Source organism: Macaca thibetana, chromosome 6 (assembly GCF_024542745.1).
Source record: "Macaca thibetana thibetana isolate TM-01 chromosome 6, ASM2454274v1, whole genome shotgun sequence".
Taxonomy (NCBI): Eukaryota; Metazoa; Chordata; class Mammalia; order Primates; family Cercopithecidae; genus Macaca; species Macaca thibetana.
In genome coordinates, this window is record NC_065583.1 from 51,997,453 (window position 1) to 52,018,435 (window position 20,983).

General features: G+C 34.7%; 1 protein-coding gene across 3 annotated transcripts in view; it reads right to left on the minus strand.

Annotated features, from left to right (window-relative positions):
- Positions 1 to 20,983, minus strand: part of ADAMTS19 (ADAM metallopeptidase with thrombospondin type 1 motif 19) — a 283,788-nt gene that overhangs the window by 101,960 nt on the left and 160,845 nt on the right. For all 3 annotated transcript variants that reach the window (XM_050792704.1, XM_050792706.1, XM_050792705.1), the window contains one exon: positions 1,549 to 1,650. In XM_050792704.1, the coding sequence (XP_050648661.1) occupies positions 1,549 to 1,650 (102 nt within the window). The remainder of the gene's footprint in view (positions 1 to 1,548; positions 1,651 to 20,983) is intronic.

The following is a 20,983-nucleotide window of genomic DNA, read 5'->3' on the forward strand; positions in this document are numbered from 1 at the left end:
TAAAGAAATCATAGAAGTAATAAATGACTGCATGCTTATGTCAAACAATCCAGAAATGTCTGTAGAAAAGTTATATTCACCCATCTCATCGATATACTCCCAGCCATCAATTCTACTTCCCTCCTAAGAGGTAACTTCTAGTTACACTTTGGAGTTTTGTGTTTATATCTTCTTTTTCTTTTTTTTTTTTTTCTGTCTTTGAAACAAGGTCTGGCTCTGTCGCCCAGGCAGGAGTGCAATGGTGCTGTCTCGGCTCACTGCAACCTCTGCCTTCCGGGCTCAAGCAATCCTTCCACCTCAGCCTTCTGAGTAGCTGGAATTACAGGCCTGCGCCACCATGCCTAGCTAATTTTATGAGTTTGAAAATATATACTTCTGTGTGTGTGTGCTTGTGTGTGTGTATACAAACTGTGTTTTCCTTAAATGTCAAATCATATTATAAAGTATCAATATTTCTGACATGCCTATCAACCAACAGCCATGTCTTATAGATCTCTTCATGTTAGAACATAGGTATCTCCCTCATTTTTTAACAACTACATTGTGACCGTTCATCTCCTAATGAATATTTTTATTGTTTCTCATTTCTCTCCATTACAAACTGCATCATTACCTAAGCATCTTTGTGTGCATGTGTATGTGTATATATGTGCGTCTGTCTGTGTACTTTCTTCAGATGATTTTCTAGAAGTTGAATACCTTCATTTCTGTCCATTTTTCAAATCAATATGTTTTTAAAATAAAATTCCACATAATTTCATGTTTTCTTCAAGTATTTCACCATAAGCAATCTATAGGTTCTTTGTGTTGCTATTTATTTTCAAATGTAATACACATTCATGCACTTCAGAGGCAAGCTTTCTGATCTTGCAATTGAGTACAGTGATAACAATTCTACTTTCCCATCACAGTATGCAAATTAGAAAATTATGTAAACTATTGATCTGTTATCTTTTGATTATGTTAACCATAATTATTAAATGCATATGAAATCCATCTTCTTCATATTCCTCAAAGGAAAATTACTTTTTAACAGCAGTTATTTTGATCTGGAAATGTATACTAATAAATTTTTAAAGTCTTATGAAGTACGTTAAACTACACAGACAGCCAAATATTTACTAATCTCCAAATGTCAACTGGAATATTTTATGGATGATTATTATATTGACAAGGAAAAAATACTCAGTTGCTCTCCTAAGTCAATGATTTTATACTTGAAAGGATTCATCGGCGATGAGAAATTTTACCATTTATGCTATTATTTGTGCTTAATTTACTTCTGTTTAAAAAGTAAAAAAAGTTCACATTTTTGCTATATTAATGTATATATATGACTCTCAACATTTTCATAATCAACAACAAATAAAATAAAACCCCACCACATTGATATTAACAAAACAACCACAGATTTTATAAAGTATAAATGTTAAAATTGATGAAATATTAATATTTTTGTATATACTGAAATAAATCCATCAGTGCTAAGCAAGTTTCTCAAGTTTCACCTAGTATACTTATTAAATTCAGACAACACAAATGACTTACCTTACCAGGGTCACAGTCAGTTCCATCCATTGGTGGGTCTAGTTTGGTTTTGCATTCTTTCTCACCTTCTACCTTGCACCATAATCCTGTGCAAATAACATGCTGAAAACAAAGGCACACTATAAGGGGAAGGTATCACATTTTTTAAAGTGAAGCCAATCACTGTTAAGAAAGCTATTTTGGTAAAACAACAAAAATTATTTGAAGAAAAATATGCTTTTGGTACTTAAAATATTAAACCTGTAATTGAAATAGTATAGGGCTCATTTATAGTGATGGGAAGATTGATACATAATGATAGAAAAATCTGTTTACTAAAGTTAAATCTTTTAAAACCTCCTTAAATAAAACACATATGGTTACACAAGATACAACAGAAAAACTTAAGACAGAAATAATCATTTATACTATGACACATGGACCAGCTGGAAGAATAAGTGCTTTTGTGTTATAAATTCATTGTCTGCTGCCCTAAAGTCTGTTCCCACTTATGCTCTGATTTTATGCTTAAATGTCATGGTTAGTACTTTATTAATTCATTATACAGTCTTGACCCCTGACACAATATAGTCTTAGTGTGTATGTTTCAATAAATTGTTATCAATACTTTTTACCTCAATATGAAGGATTTTTACATCTTCAGAACACAATGAAAGTTTTCTAGGGATATGTTAAAGGGATTAAAAAATACTGGGATAAGGCAGCTGAAACATGGCAACAATAAGCAAAGAGAACTCTGAGGAAATGTAATAGAAAAATTGTCAAAAACCTCAGACACAGCTATGATTGTGGTCAGCTCACAGACAGATAAGAAGAGGCAAACACACACATTAATAAAGACTTTCTATTTCTGTAAGGTGGTTGACATTTTTTAGACTCAAAAATATTGTTAACAATTGTGCAGAAATATGAAATCCATAAAGGACATTTAAAAGTGACTTAAAAAATTAGCTGAGTGTGGTGGTGCACACCTGTAATCCCAGCTACTCAGGAGGCTGAGGAATGAGAATTGCTTGAACCCAGGAGGCAGAGGTTGCAGTGAGCTGAGACAGCGCCACTGCACTCCAGCCTGGGTGACAGGGTGAGACTCTGTCTCAAAAAAGAAAAAAAAAAAATGAGTTGAGTATTAAATCCATAGCGAAGATGACTGTGTTACTACCTATCCAGACATTGGGAGAAGAGGGTGGAGGAGAACAGGTCAAAAAGACAGAACAAGTAGAAATGGGAAAGGCATAGTTATGAAAAGGTGAGCAGACTGGTGCAATGGGGAGTAGGGATATCATGGGGGAGAGTAGCAAAAAACAAGGTTGAAAAGACAGAAGACTCAGGAAAGACTAGGGACTTTATGTTTGTAGGGAAAAATAAGCCATTTAGCAGTTGACCAGCAGAAGATTGATAAGATAATAGGTTATTTTGGGAAACTTATTCTGGTGTTGGTGTTCAAAACAGACTAAAAATCACAGCAAAATTAAAGTTAACTTATGACCCAAATCTATTAAATATATTTGAAAAATATATTTAAATTGTGACATACCTATTTGAAACATATATTTTTTCAATATGTTTAATATTTAATTGCTCTAATACACACTTTGTTGCAAATTCCAACATATTATTTTCCTATACTTTAGATTTCTGAACTATTTGTAGCTTTTAAAATTCAATAGTCTATGGAGAGAGTGAGATATATTTAATTTACCTTATTTTCTTTTCTGTGACCTTTTTTCCAGCTTCAAAATATGTCACACAAATATATCTTATTATATTTAGGATATGGTTTAGCTTAACTAGTGTGCTTCTAACTGCTCATAGCATTTACCAAAAATTCATCTAGAAAATTATTGTAAAGAATGCCTATAAATCATATTGCCCCTTTGCAAAATTTTAAACTCTTGAAAATAGGCAAAGAGGTCAAATGTTTTTCATGTACTTTTGTGGAGACATTTAAGAATATTTCAATTATCAGATGTCTAACCTGAGCATTTTTGATTCCAAAAATTTTTCACCCATCTAGGAACTGTCTATCAAGGATGTTTGATAATTACAGGGTCAAATGTTGAATTTTCTTTAGAAGAAAATTTCAAAGAAGAATTTTTCTTTACTTGCATCTAATAAAACTTAGTTATCACATAACAATAATTAATTTATTCAAGTTCATTGGTTAACCAATGCATACTGAACTGAAAAAGCAAATCTACACTGTAGTTTTGGAATAATGCTTGCTTGTTGAATGTTGTTGGGAGTCTACACTCTGTTCTTCCACCATTATCTGCTGCTATTTGAAACAGCAGGTACTCTAACTGATTCCTACTTGAGGCACTCAGAGCACACAAGCAAACTTGGCAGCTTTTCAAGATAAGCATGGTCACGTAGAATAAAATCTCTCTCAGAGATGTTTTTTATCCTTTCTGTTCTGCAGGTCTAGGAATCTTATGGTAAATAAATTACAGCCTCAGTCTTAAAAGTAACTAAGATTTAGAAGTTCAAACCAAACTGCCACAAGGCAATAAAATGTTGCAGAAATAGTATGTACGGTTTTCACCTTGAAAAGTGGAATACCTCAGATATGTCACATTAGAGGTACATAATAGCAAGCCCTTTCTAAAGGGCAGAATGGGGAATTGCGGTATTACATTAGAACCAAACACTGTCCATATGTTACACAGGCAAGAGTAAAATATTTTTTTCAACTTAGTTGCTGAAACCACTTAATAAATCAGTTAAGAAAATATCTATAACTTAAAATGCTTGGCATAGGAATCTACAACAGAGATGCACAACCCAGCATTTTCTAGTAAACTAATAAAAATAATGCAATATTCCTTTGTTATGCTTCTATAACAAAAAGAGTTTATTGAAAGAATATAATACGTACTTGGATGTTTATCTCAAATAGGCTTTTTAAATGTTACATAAATGTACTATGTATTGAAATGGAAGGTTAATTGTCCTGTACAAATCTTATAAAATTTATCTTCAAAGCTAACCTGTACCCATGTCTGTCTTTTACAACAAATAGTTCCATTAAGATGTTCTGAAATTTATGTTAAAATAAGACAATTTTAACTGCATATGCATTGAAGTAATAATTAATCCTTGGACATATAACTACTTTCTTTTCCCTGCATTACTGTCTGAAATACATTTTCAATAACTTCACAGATTGCAAAGGTAATTCAGATATAAAATAAAATTTTAGAAACATTCTTTTCTAATAACAGAACTTTATTATAATTAGAATAACTTTGTGTGAGTGTGTGTGTGTGTGAGACAGTACTAAAATAGGAAACAAAGACTCAAAAGGGAAAATAAAGCTGAACTCTAGTTCTTTATAAAGACCAACATAATTGAAAATTAATCAAGCAAAAAGAGAAGGCAAAAATAAATACTATTAGGAATAACAAATGAGGGCATAACAGATAACAGTTCAAACAGAAAATAGACATTATAATTAAATCTATGCCAGTACACTTGAAAACTATATGAAATTGAAAAATAGAAACTTAAAATTTACTAAAGTGAAATCAAGAAGAAATAGAAAAGGTGAACAATTCTATAACCACAGAATAGGTATGCCTGTTAAAAATCTTCCCACAAAGAATAAACCTGTCCAAAAACTAACACTCTTTGAAGGAATGTAGATTCTCAAAACACAGAAACTTTCTAGAGAACAGAAAAAGAGGGCATCACTTCTTTTTAACTTTTATTTTAGGATTAGTGGTACATATGAAGATTTGTTACATAGGTAAACATGTTTCACAGAGGTTTATTGTACAGATTATTTCATCACCCAGATATTAAGCCCAGTACCCAATTGTTATCTTTTCTGCTTCTTTCCCTCCCACCACCCTCCCCGCTCAGGTAGGCCCCAGTGTCTGTTGTTTCCTTCTCTGTGTTCATAAGTTTTTGTTTAGCTCCCACTTGTAAGTGAGAACATGTGGTAATTGGTTTGTTGTTGTTGTTGTTTTCGTTTTTGAGACAGAGTCTCACTCTTGTCACCCAGGCTGGAGTGCAGTAGCATGATGATCTTGGCTCAATACAACCTCTGCCTCCCGGGTTCAAGCAATTCTCCTGCCTCAGCCCCCCAAGTACCTGGCATTACAGGCACCTGCCACCATAACAGGCTAATTTTTGTATTTGTAGTAGAGACGGGTTTCACCAAGTTGGCCAGGCTGGTCTTGAACTCCTGACCTCAGTTGATCCGCCTGCCTCGGCCTCCCAAAGTGCTGGGATTACAGATGTGAGCCTCTGTGCCCGGCAGTTATTTGTGTATGTGTGGTTTTGTTTTTTGTTTTTTGTTTTTTTTTGGTCCCAGTGTTAATTTGCTGAGGATAATAGCCTACAGCTCTATCCATGTTCCTGTACAACTTCTAAACACTATGATATCCAAACTAGAGGGGGATTTTAAAAGAAAGTAAAAATAGTGATCTATTTCATTTATAAGATCTGAATATGCTAAACAAATTTTAACAGGCTGAATCTAGCCATGACCAAATTAGGTTTTCTTCCTCAGAATACAGGTAAGTTTGATATTAGGAATTTAATTAATGTACTTGGGCACATCAATAACTTAAAATCTATGATTTTTATATCTGTGGATACAAAATACATGACACAGTTTAACATTCACTTAAAAATCTTAGCAAACTAAGTCATTGAAATTAATTTCTTTATAATTAAAGGGCATCTAAGAAAATCTATAGCAAATATCATAATAAATGTCAAATATGGCAAGTTTTCTCTTCAGATTAGGCACATGGCAAAGATGATATCTTGAAACCAGTGTAAGGAGGTGAAGTTATGATATATTCAAAGAAGCAAAAAAGAGAAAAAAAAATCTGTCAATCTACACTCCTGAACTCAGCTAAAATTTTATTTAGGTTTGAAGGTTAAATAAGGGCCCTTTCAATGAAACAAACACTGAGTGTTTACCTTCTACAGATCTGCCCCAAAGGTGCTTCTCAATGATGTTTTTAAGAAAAAGAAATATGACCTTATAAGAAAGGACTGAAAAGCAATGGTAAGCAAAGAGACTGATAAAAATGAGGATAAATCTTAATAAACATTGACTACACAATGTAACACTTATTGGATTTAAACATTAATTATAAACCTTCTTTTAGTGGGAAGAAATGTTAGAAATCTAGCTCATTTACATCCTAGAAACTTTATCCTTTAACAGAGAAGATTTGGCCACTGCCAGCTGAATAAGTGGACATTCTCTCTTTCACCTCCTCCACTCCACATACATAGCTACTGGCAGAAGTAAAGTGATAGGCATAGAAAGGGAAATGTAACCCATGGACAGTCAATGAACGAAGCAGCAAGCTGCAAGGGACTCTTTCATAGTTACATCAGGAAGTGATAAAGAAAGGGAATAAGAAGAAATTAAAAGAAAGGAGAACTGTTAATATCTATATAATGGAGGCCTCCAAAGAAAAGCAAACAATAAAAAGAAGGAAGAGCCTATTTTAAATTTTTAAAGAAAAATGATACAGAATTAAGATAAAAAGATTCTCCTTCTGGAATTGTAGATTAATTTCTCAAAAAACCAACCCTCTTGTAGGTATCAACTATAAACTGTGAACAGAATACAAAAAACAACTTCCTGAAGGCTCTGCAGAGTGAACCAAGGCAACACACTTTTTGTTTTAAATTTAACTTTTGGCCAGGCACGGTGGCTCATGTCTGTAATCCCAGAACTTTGGGAGGCCGGGGCAGGTGGATCACCTGAGGTCAGGAGTTTGAGACCAGCCTAGCCAACATGGTAATACCTTGTTTCTACTAAAAATACAAAAATTAACCGGATGTGGTGGCAGGTGCCTGTAATTTCAGCTACTCAGGAGGCTGAGAAGGAGAATTGCTTGAACCTGGGAGCTGGAGGTTGCAGTGAGCTGAGATGGCGCCACTGCACTCCAACCTGGGCAACAGAGCAAAACTGTCTCAATAAATAAATACATAAATTTCACTTTTAAGTTCAGGGGTACATGTGCAGGTTTGTTATACCTAAACTTGTGTCATGGGGGTATGATGTACAGATTATTTCATCACCCAGGTAGTAAGCCTAGTACCCATTACATATTTTTGCTGATCCTCTCCCTCCTCCTAGACTCTACCTTCTAATTGGCTCCAATGTGTGTTGTTCCCTTCTGTGTCCACAAGTTCCTATCATTTAGCTCTCACTTGTAAGTGAGAACATGTGGCATTTGGTTTTCTGTTCCTGCATTAGTTTGCTAATAATAATGGCTCCAGTTCCATCCATGTTGCTGCAAAGGACATTATCTCATTTTTTAAGGCTGCAGAGTATTCCATGGTGTATACATTCCACATTTTCTTTATCTAGTCTATCACTGATGAACGTTGAGGTTCATTCGATGTCTTTGCCATTGTGAATAGTGCTGCAGGAAATATATGCGTGCATGTGTCTTTGTAACAGAATAACTTATAATTCCTTTGAGTATATACCCAGTAATAGGATTGCTGGTCAAATGCTATTTCTATTTTTAGCTCTTTGAGGAATTGCCCCACTGTTTTCCACAATGGTTGAACTAATTTACACTTCCATCAACAGTGTGTAAGTGTTCCCTTTTCTCCACATCTCATTAGCATCTGTTATTTTTTGACATTTTAATAGTAGCCATTCTGACTAGTGTGAGATGGTATTACATTGTGGTTTTGATTTGCATTTCTCTAGTGATTAGTGATGTTCATATGATTGTTGGCTGCATGTATGTCTTCTTTTGAAAAGTGTCTGTTAACGTCCTTTGCCCACCTTTTATTGGGGTTGCTTGTTTTTTGCTTGTAAACTTAAGTTTGCTATTGATGCTAGATATTAGATCTTTGTTAGATTCACAGTTTGCAAAAATCTTCTACCACTCTGTAGGCTGTCTGTCCACTCTTGGTGGAAACTTGATAGTTTCTTTTGCTATGCAGAAGCTCTTTAGTTTAATTAGATCCCCTCCCTCCCTCCCTCCCTCCTTCCTCCCTCCCTCCTTCCTTCCTCCCTCCCTCCCTCCCTCCCTCTCTCTCTCTCTCTATCTCTCTCTCTCTCTCTCTCTTTTTCTTTTGCTTTTGGTGCAATTGCTTTTGGAGTCTTTGTCATGAAACCTTTGCTTGTTCCTATGTCCAGAATGGTATTGCCTAGTTTGTCTTCCAAGGTTTTTTATAGTTTTGGGTTTTACATGTAAGTATCTAATCCATCTTGAGTTAATTTTTGTGTGTGGCCTAAAAAGGGGTCCAGTTGCAATCTTCTGCATATGGCTAGTAAGTTATCCCAGCACCATTTATTGAACAGGTCTGTCAAAGATCAGATAGTTGTAGGTGTGCAACCTTATTCCTGAGTTTTCCCTTCTGTTCCATTGGTCTATGTGTCTGTTTTGTCCCAGTATTGTGTTGTTTTTATTACTGTAGCCCTGGAGTATAGTTTGAAGTCAGGTAACATGATGCCTCCAGCTTTCTTCTTTTTGCTTGATTGCCTTGGCTATTTGGGCTTGTTTCTGTTTATATATGACTTTTAAAATAGGTTTTCTAATTCTGTGAAGAATATCAATGGTAGTTTAATAGGAATAGCAGTGAATCTATAAATTGCTTTGGGCAGTATGGCCATTTTAACAATACTGATTCTTCCTATACATGAGCATGGAATGTTTTTCCATTTGTGTCACCTCTGATTACTTTGAACAGTATTTTCTATTTCTGCATGTAGAGATCTTTCACCTCCCTGGTTGGCTGTATTCCTACGTATTTTATTTTTTGTGCATGGCAATTGTGAAAGTGATTGCATTCAACAGGCACACTTTTCAGGGGAACTGAAAAAACTGGCACAAGGTTAGTTCATCATTTTTGCAACTTTAACCTGACAGATGCCCACTATTGTGTCCTGACATTAGGTGCCAACTGGGAAAAACATATCATCTTATAGAGTCATGAAGACAGAAACTGAGGTGGTCAAGGCTGCCATAAACTGAAGGGAGAATCCCAGAGGGAATAGAATCAGAGGAGCTTAAGTCTTCCCTTGGCACCTGACCCATACATCCACAACACACCCTACAAATAGCACAGATAAGAGAAAAACGAATTGATCTAAGATATGAGCTACTGCCTACAATAGATGAGACAAAATTTCCAGTTTACATCTAATTAATGTAATTGCCTGTGAAAACAAAAATCAGTCTTTTAAGGAATATAACAGAATCCAGAGCCTCTACAACAGGGGTCAGCAAACTCTTTCTGTAAATTGCCAAATAGTATATATTTTAGGCTTCTTGGCCAGGTGGTCTCTGTTGCAGCTATTCAACACTGCCATTGTAGCTTGAGTGCAGCCATAGAAAATTAATGAAAAAATGTGTGTCACTGTGTTCCAGTAAAACTTTAAGCCATAGTTTGCTCATGCTTGCTCTACAATATAACAACAACATTTCTAGTATAGAAGTAAAAATCACTGGCATATGTAGAACAGCAAAATGCAACCCTTTCTTTAAAAATGTAAATAAACAATTCAAACCTGAGATGACACATGTGTTACAATTTTCATAAAATTTGAAACTGACTTTATGAATATACCTAGTGAGGTAATGGAAATTTACTTGTAGTAAATGAAAAGATATCTCAAGAGAAAAGTTTAAAAAAAGTAAATTGAAACTTTCACTTTAGATGTGAAAAATACAATATGTAAAATTAAAAGTTGACTGAATGGATTTGAGCAGGATGGAAATAATAAAAATTCAGTAAGCTTGAAAATAGTTTAAAGGAAACTACCCACTCTGAAGGAGAAGGGGAAAATATTGAAAAATCTGAAAGATTTACAGAAAGCTGTGAGATTATATCAAAAAACTTAAATATGTGTACCTATTCTTAGGAGAGGATGGAGAGGTAGGAAAGTATTTAAAGGAATGATTACTAAAAACTTCTTTCCAAATTTGAGAAAAGGCAGAGATTTACAAAATTAGTAAGTTCAACAATCCTCCAATGGGATAAATATGCAGTAAAGCATATGTAGACACATTATAATCAAGCTTCTGAAAACCAAAGATAAGGAGAATATCTTGCACACAAACAGGAAGAAACAACAGATTACTTACAGGGAAATGACAATCCAAGGGCTATATATTTCTCATCTTAAACTATGGAGAAGAGAAGATAGAGGAATGTTTCTGAGATGGTAAAAGAAAAAGAAAAAGTCAACCTATAATTTTATATCTAGTGAAAATATATTTCAAAAATTAAAGTGAAATGAAAATTTTCAAGTGAAAGAAAATTAAGAGAATTTTGTCACTAGCAACCCATTATATATATATATATATATATATATATATATATATAATGACTGTAGTACAGAAAAACTAAATGAGGAAGTCTAAATGCACGTACGTGGTTGCATATTCCAATAATTCCAAATGAAATAGTACTATAATAACTCTAAATAGATTCAGAAAAATTGAGGGTTTCTATTTTAATCCGTAGACGTGAGTTTGGCAAACTATGGCCCAGAGACTGGCCACCTGTCTTGCTCATCCACTTACATATTATCTGTGGCTGATTTGAGCTAGAGCAGCAGATTTGAGTTGCAACATAGGCTCCGCTGCTGACAAGCCTAATATATTTACTATCTGGCCCTTTAAATAAAGATGTGTGATCCCAGACCTAGACCCAGATCAGGTCTCTTAAAGAGGTAAAGGATTATAGCTAAAAATGTAATAGATAAAGTAGGATCCTAAAGAGAATTCAAATAACATAAAAGTAAACTAATGGGGATCAGAGGGAAATAAAGAGTTAAAAAATAAATTATAAAATCAAGACCTGGCCGGACGCGGTGGCTCAAGCCTGTAATCCCAGCACTTTGGGAGGCCGAGACGGGCGGATCACGAGGTCAGGAGATCGAGAGACCATCCTGGCTAACACGGTGAAACCCCGTCTCTACTAAAAAATACAAAAAAACTAGCCGGGCGAGGTGGCAGGCACCTGTAGTCCCAGCTACTCGGGAGGCTGAGGCAGGAGAATGGCGTAAACCCGGGAGGCGGAGCTTGCAGTGAGCTGAGATCCGGCCACTGCACTCCAGCCTGGGTGACAAAGCAAGACTCCGTCTCAAAAAAAAAAAAAAAAAAAAAAAAAAAATCAAGACCTAAATTCAAACACATTGTTTAATCAATGATTAAACATTAATGAAACACCTACCTCAATTAAAACGTTATAATTTTTAAAACAGATTAAAATCAAGACTTAACTACATGCTTACTACAAGAAACTCACTTGAAATAGTACATGGATACATTTAAACTAAATAAAAGCATAATATTATACCATGCAAAAAATAAACACAATCAGATTAATGTCAGATATAATAAACTTCAATATAAATAAGTTATACTTCTACTAGTGATAAAGAAGACATTTTCATAATGAAAAGAAATGCAATAAGAAGACATAATGCATCAAGAAGACATAACAATAATGACTGTATTAGTGTCTTGCAATAAAGCTTTATGAGGTATGAATCAAAATCTGACACAATTGAAGGGAGCAGACAGCTGCACAGTCACAGTAGGATATTTAAATTCCCCACTTTAGTAATTATTAGAACATCTATACACATAATAAAAGATTATTTGTATAACTCTATTAATAACTTTGACCTAATTAATATTTATGAAACACTAACAACTGTGGAAATGCATTCTGTCAAATGCATATAGTACATTCACCTGGACAGATTATAAACGAGTCTCAATAAATTTAAAGAGATCATGCAGAGTATATTTTTGGATCTAGGAGTGGAAAGTTTGGATCACATAAGAGGTGAAAGGTTAAGTGATAAACAACAACAACAAAAACAAACAAGCAAACAAAAAACACCTAAAAACACCTAAAATTTTCCCAAAGTGACTATACTATATTACCAGTAGCGGTATGTGAATTCTGATTGCTCTGTATTATCAGGAACAATTTAGTGTTTTCAATTCTTTAAACTTAAGACATTGCAATGTATATGCAAATGTAGGTCTTTATGGTTTTAATTTGCATTTTTTGATACAATATGAATGATGTTAAACATCTTTTAAGGAGTTTGTTTGCTATCTGCATATCTTCATTTCTAAATTGTCTGTTGAAATGTTTTGCCCATTTAATTATATTGCTTGGTCTTTTATTACTATTACAGGGATTATATATTTTGGACAACAATCCTTTGTCAGATATGCGTATTATAAATATTTTCACCCATTCTGTGGCTTACCTTTTCATTGTCTTAACAGAGTTTTCCTAACATAAAATAATTTATTTTGATACATTTCAAACAATAATTTTCTGTTTTGTTTTTCTTTTATGGTTCATACTCCTGGTGTCCTATTAAAAAAGTATTTCCTCTACATTTTTCCCTGAAGTTTTATAGTTTTGTAGATTCCACATTTAGGTCTATAATACATTTAGGGTTAATTTTATCTTATGATATGATGTAATATTAAAAGATGAATATCCAATTATTCCAGCACAATTTGTTGAAAAGCTTTTCTTTACCCATTCAACTGCCTTGTTACTTTTGTTGAAATCAATTGTACACATATGTGAGAGTCTATAATTGGACTCTCTATGGTGTTCCACTGAGGAGTTAAGTCTCTCCTTTCGTCAACACCACATTGTCTTCATTACTGCAGCTTTGTAAGTCTTAAATCATGCAGTTTATGTCCTCCAACTATTTCATGTTAAGCCTTTTTTAAATCTAAATTCTTGTTGCCTCCGGAATTTTGCAATGCCAAATTACAGAGTCTAGGCCTTCTACAGTTTTTCATAATATTAGGTTGGTGCAAACATAATTGTGTTTTTTTGCCATTACTTTATTTCAATTCCAGTCTGTGCATTGGCTTCAAGGAGAAGTTTGAGAGAGTCCTACAAACTTGGATGAATAAAGTAGATACAGGAGAAATGTAAAACTGGAACTTTCTATGTCAATATTTAAGGTCATTATATGATTCAGTTATACTATAAACTTTTCTATCTGTTTAATACATATGCAATTCATAGTGTGCCTAGTTCACAAAGACAGGATCTTAAGTTTCCTGGAGGTCTTCAATTTTATCACACTTCCTTCTTTTTCAAAAAAAGGTTAACTCCTATGGGGCCACTTCTCACTAGTTCTAAGGAAAAATCCTTCCATACCTCTGTATTTCAGCCAGGCTAAGTAATTTCAGGAAGCTATTACAATGACTTGATGCAGTTGGAGCTGGCTCACCCACAAGATGCCAGATGGCCTGAAGGTACCAGGCACCAATTGCTTAGGAGTCAGGAACAAGGCCATCCAAGAAGTCAGCCATTAATTCTGCAAATTAATGCAGAAGAGTGAGCTATTATTGCCTGCGATCAAGATGTTTCACCAGAATCTCTACATCTGTGCCTTTAAACATTTTGCAGATGTAAGTTGTTATCCTAAGGGTAAATTTATATCATTAATTATTGCATAATGCTGAGCCTCCAGTGTTTGTATTTAAATATCTGTTTATAAGTATGGAAGAGAAACATCTAATTTAGCTGCTATGGCCCAACTGCCTTTGTCAGATTCAGAGTTACCTTGTTTTTAAGATTCTGCCTGAAACACACATGTTGAAGGTTGCTATGAACGCTCACACTACAAAGCTTGATATTTATTTGTAGTTGATTAGAAATAAGCTGGTCATAAGGATGCCATAAGGATGCCTAATTGAATTATGAATAAGCTGTGAAACAAGCTACCTGCCCAATAGCATAAGTAGGCTTTTATGTAGTTATTGCATTAATATTCTAAAAGGTTATCATGTTATCTTGATATATTTCTGAGACTCAAGTGTTTTACATGAGTGAAAAATTTAGAATCAGTACCCCATTATTCAATTGATTCACTTATTCATTCACCAAGTATTTATTGAACACTTATTTGGATGCTAGAGATACAATGACAAAAGGGCTGACAACTTTGATAATGTGAAGGAGCTTACTATACAGGAGATTTGTTTTGTATAGCACTTAAATGACAGATTGGCAGGTATGGTGACTCCACATAGAGCCAATTGACGGTGTATATGTATGTAGCAGAACTACAGTCATGCTTTGCTTAATGATGGAAATACATTTTGAGAAATGTGTCATTAGGCAATGTAGTCATTGTGTGAACATTGTAGAGTGTACTTACACAAGCCTAGATGATAGCCTACTATACACCTGGGCTATATGGTGTATCCCATTGTTTCTAAGCTACAAACCTGTATGGCATGTTACTGTACTGTATATTTTAGGCAACTGTAAAACAGTCCTAAGTATTTGTACATCTAAACATAGAAATGTTACAGTAAAAATACAGATTATAATCTTATAAGACCATTGTTGTATATGTGGTCCATTGACTGAAATGTCATTATGTAGTGCAAACTATTTTCAGTCTTCCACAGTCAGAACTATTTTCTGCTATATTTTTAAGTTATACTTCCTGACACATTATATATTCAGGCATTCCCATATAGTTTCAAATAATGGTGTGTCAAACCCTTTGGGAAAAAATATCAACCGTCTAATCTCAGCCTTTATTTTGCTCCACTTGTCTTCAGTTTTTTAAAAAAAATTTGTTTTATACTTTAATTCTAAGTTCAGGGGTATATTACAGGTTTGCTATGTAGCTAAACTCAATGTCACAGGGGTTTGTTGTACAGATGATTTCATCCCCCACGTACTAAGCCTAGTACTCAACAGCTATTTTTTCTGATCCTCTCCCTCCTCCTACCCTCCAGTCTTCAGTAGGCCCCAGTGTCTATTTTCCCTTCTTTGTGTTCATGAGTTATTATTATTTAGTTCCCAATTATAAGTGAGAACAAACAGTATTTGGTTTTTTGTTCCTGCATTAGTTTGCTAAGGATAATGGCCTTCACCTCCATCCATGTTCCTGCAGAAGACATGATCTCATTCTTTTTTATTGCTGTATAGTATTCCATAGTGTACATGTACCACATTTTCTTTATCCAACCTGTCACTAGTGGGCGTTTAGGTTAATTCTATGTCTTTGCTATTGTGAACAGTGCTGCAGTGAACATTCACATGCATGTGTCTTTATAGTGGAATGATTTATATTGCTTTGGGTATATACCCAGTAATGGGATTGCTGGGTTGAATGGTAGTTATGGGTAGTTATGTTTTTAGCTCTTTGAGGAATTGCCACACTGCTTTCCAATGGTGGAACTAATTTACACTCCCATTAACAGTGTATAAGTCTTCCCCTTTCTCTGCAACCTCACCAGCATCTGTTATTTTTTTATTTTCTAGTAATAGCCATTCTGACTGGTATGAGATGTTATCTCATTGTCGTTTTGATATGTATTTATCCAATGATCAGTGTTACTGACTTTTTTTTAATATGCTTGTTGGCTGCATGTCTTTTGGAAAGTGTCTGTTCATGTTCTTTGCCCACTTTTTAATGGAGTCGGTTTTTCCTTTTAAATTTGTTTAAGTTCCTCCCATTCTTAAGGTTGTCTCTTTACTCTATTGATGGTTTCTTTTGCTGTGCAGAGCTCTTAAGTTTAATTAGATCCCATTTATCAAATTTTGTTTTTGCTGAAATTGCTTTTGGAATCTTTGTCATGAAATCTTTGCCCATTCCTATGGGCAAAAAATAGTACAGACGAGTATTGCCTAGGTTGTTTTCCAGGGCTTTTACAGTTTTAGGTTTTACATTTAAGTCTTCAGCTTTTGACACAGCTGATCAGTCTCTCTTTGAGAAATGTCCTCCTCACATTGCCTCCAGGATCTTAATTTGCTTTGGTTATATTCCTACCTCAACATACTTCAGAATTTTGTTTTTTCTTTCTCATTTTCCGAAACTCTAAATATTGCATTAACTTGGGTCTTAGTCCTTGAAACTTTTCTAACTCATTTCCAATTGTTATTTGGTATCATGTCCCCAATATCTTATACTTCTTAATGAATTCCAAATATATATCACGGACCTGCTTACATTCCTCCTTGGATGTGTAATGGGCATCTCAAAACATGACCCACAGTGAATCCCAGGGCATTTCACATTCTGTTTTCTCTTGCTATATTCCTCCCAAGATAAATGCATAGCTTATTCTTCCACTTTCTTTAGATCTCTAAACAAATGTCACCTTCTCTAGGAAACTTTCCCAGGTCACCTTATAAGAAATAACACCATCCCAACCATCTACCTTGGTAGTACTTCCTGTTTTACCTGAGTTTATATTTCTTCTAAACAATTATCACCAACTGACATATTAGATATGCATTTGCTTATTTTATATTTCCTCCAACTAAAATGTAAGTTCCATGGAGGCAGGGTCTTTGATTCCTGCTGTATTATTAGTGCTTCACACAGTGCCTGCATAGTACTTAGAACTTAATAAATATTTGTCAAATCAATGACTAAATATGTAAATGATCTTTTCTATGGTTCTAGCTAGCTATCTGTCATCTATTAGGTTACTACACTTTACAAGCTATACTGATTTGGGACTGGAATATAAAAGTGGAGAGAAAATAAAAAGAATATTTCTGGACATCTTAAACATAAAACTTAACTTTATTAGCACAACCTGTAATTTAAAAACAAGGCAACATCCTAGGATATTGAGAAACAGATTGTAAAAACCCAAATAAACAATCATATTTTCAGAGATCAAGGAAAAAAAATCTGTGCAGGTAGGTTAGTGGGAAATAATCACATGAATAGAGCAAAGAGCTTAGCAAAAGAAATCAATTAAGATACTGGTTGAAACTGATAGTATAGGTGCTATAGGAGACAAAAAAATTAGTTTAAATACAAGAGCTGATCTAAGGGTTTTCCCATAGAGAAGACAATAGAGCATATAAAGAAGTTTGAGTTCCATAAGACACTGGAGAGCATAGTGGTTACAGTGCATTCTATTTTTTGGGATTTAGACACAATCTGAGTTTAGATCTAGCATTCTCTGTTAATAGGTATAAGAACTTCAAATTATTATTTAACTGCTCTAGACCTCAAATTGTTGATTTGTAAAATGGGACTAGACAATAACTATGGCATTTAATGGTTATAAGAATCAAATTATGGTTTTAGGTCTAACATTTAAGTCTTTAATCCATCTTGAAAAAATTTTAAATGTTAGACCTAAAACCATAAAAACCCTAAAAGAAAACCTAGGTGATACCATTCAGGACATAGGCATGGGCAAGGACTTCATGACTAAAACACCCAAAGCAATAGCAACAAAAGCCAAAATGGACAAATGCGATCTAATTCAACTAAAGAGCTTCTGCACAGCAAAAGAAACTACCATCAGAGTGAACAGGCAACCTACAGAATGGGAGAAAATTTTTGCAATCTATTCATCTGACAAAGGACTAACATCCAGAATATACAAAGAACTTAAACAAATTTATAAGAAAAAAATCAAACAACCCCATCAAAAAGTGAGCTAAAGATATGAACAGACACTTTTCAAAGGAAGACATTTATGCAGCCAATAGACACATGAAAACATGCTCTTCATCACTGGTCATTAGAGAAATGCAAATCAAAACTGCAATGAGATCCCACCTCATACCAGTTAGAATGATGATCATTAAAAATTCAGGAAACAACAGGTGCTGGAGAGGATGTGGAGAAATAGGAACACTTTTACACTGTTGGTGGGACTGTAAACTAGTTCAACCATTGTGGAAGACAGTGTGGCGATTCCTCAAGGATCTAGAACTAGAAATACCATTTGACCCAGCCATCCCATTACTGGGTATATACCCAAAGGATTATAAATCATGCTACTGTAAAGATACATGCACATATATGTTTATTGCAGCACTATTCACAGTAGCAAACACTTGGAACCAACCCAAATGTCCATCAATGATAGACTGGATTAAGAAAATGTGGCACATATACACCATGGAATACTACGCAGCCATAAAAAGGGTGAGTTCATGTTCTTTGTAGTGACATGGATGCAGCTGGAAACCATCATTCTCAGCAAACTGTCGCAAGGTCAGAAAACCAAACACTGCATGTTCTCACTCATAGGTGGGAATTGAACAATGAGAACACTTGGACAAAGGGCGGGGAACATCACACACTGGGATCTGTTGTTGGGTGGGAGGATGGGGAAGGGATAGCATTAGGAGAAATACCTAATGTAAATGATGAGTTAACGGGTGCAGCAAACCAACACGGCACATGTATACATATGTAACAAACCTGCAGGTTGTGCACATGTACCCTAGAACCTAAAGTATAATAAAAGAAAAAGAATCAAATTACATCATAAAAATAAATAATTTAACACACTATATGGAAGATATTTAGAGGTCAAAACATTGTAGAATGGCACTAGCAAAATTTAATTGCAATGTGATATATTAAAATAATATCTTTTTTTTTTTAAATTAAGATCTACCTTTTGCAAAATGTCAGGCAGTCGTTACTGCAATAAATTTCAAAATTACTCCAAGGTAATAAGAACATCACTATCCAGAGCTATAAACTGTCCTGTGTAGCTTAGGGTATTTCATAAGCAATGGGCTCTAATAAGGAAATCTTGCTCTTATTTCCTATTAGCTGTGTCTCAGTTTGAGCCTACCTATGTAAGCTGACCCAATTCATTATTTTTTTTTATTGTACTTTAAGTTCTAGGGTACATGTGCACAACATGCAGGTTTGTTACATATGTATACTTGTGCCATGTTGGTGTGCTGCACCCATCAACTCGTCAGCACCCTAAAAGCTTGTAAAATAGTAATTATGGAAAAGAATCTACAATTTAACAGAATCATGTGTGTAGTTGATCATCTACTGAGTTTTTACAGCAGGAATGCTTTATAGAAGATGAACATTTTGGATGAACTGATCCATTGATCAGTTCTATCAGTTCTCTATATCTCATGAACTGAAACTGTCTCCTGTGCAATGCTCCAGTGACAGTGAACACAGACAGCCTACTTTGTTGCCTAAAATAATGGTAACTTCAGCCTGTAAAAGTGTCTGCCCACAAACCCAAACCTTTGTACCTCAGAAACTTTCATTTTACCGTGAATATTTAAGGAAGAAGATTGTGACCAGACTTTTGATTGTCTAAAGATTCAGAGGTGAAAGCAGAGTGAAGCAGGTTAGTAGATGAGGTCAGAGAGGTACTGGAGACAGACCTTACAGAACTAATGTCATAATTGTCACACATGATATGGAGTTCCAAGGATCCATGGTTGTGCCACATGTAAACCCTTTGGCATTAGATCACACATAGCAACACCAGTTCCTTTCAAGCTCCACTATTGCCAGATGAGTATTACAGTCCATACAGCCTTTTACACATCACATTTGATGCAGCTCCAACTCCATACATTCACTCATTTTAATTCTAAATCTGTTCACTGGATATTTCACTTACTCTGTGCCAGTCCCTAGGCTAGATGCTGGAGAAACTCACTCTGCCCTCATGCAGCTTACACACTGGTGGGTGAAACTGATCAAAAGCAATTAATAAATAAGTGCAAAACTCTTTTAATACAACCACAAAGCAAAGACAGCATTCAACACATTATAATGTCATATGCTTTGTTCCTTATAATGGATCTTAATTATGCTGAGTTACCCAAAACAGCATTATCCTCAACAAAGCCAAACTCCTTTGAGACATTCACAAAAATTGTGGCTGGGTGAAATAGGCTATGTTTCAGCGATACTTAACCAATTTACTCTCAGTGTGGTTATCGGTTTATTCCTGAAGTACAATGTGTATATGTGTGTGTGTGAGCAGGAGGTGAGAGGAGATGGGCAGATAGGGGATGGCCAGCAGGAAAGAAAAAAAAGGGGTTAATAGAGCTGAAACTCTTCCATCAGTTAAGAAGGTAATTTTGCTTCATCCTTTAGAATTTATGGACTTAATACTACTGTCTTCTCTGAGTAATTACTGACTATTGGAATATTAATACATAAACACTGCTTTACCATTATACATTTTCCCTTTTCTTCCAGTTTATGTAGAAATGTACTCTCTTAATTTTTGTTCCTATAAAAGATACTTTTAAAATTTTATTTTTAGGGTTAAAATATATAGTTCCTCCTCCACAATTACATGTTCATATATAGCTTTTATCACATTTTTACCCATTTCCATGTAAGAAAATACAGCTGGCCCTCCCTGTTTGTAGTTTCCACATCCAGGGATCCAACCAACCACAGACACAAAAAATATTTTTAAAAAACAACAATACAACAATATAAATAATACAAATAATAAAATAACATAGTATAATAATAACATAGTATTTAAAATGTATCAGGTTCTGTAAGTAATCTAGGGATGATTTAAAGTATTTGAGAGGATGTGGGTAGGTTATATGCAAATACTACATTATTTTTCATAAGGGACTTTAGCAGCTGGGAGTTTTGGTATTTGCTCAGGGAACGAGATGTGGGTACTGAAACCAATTCCTGCAGATA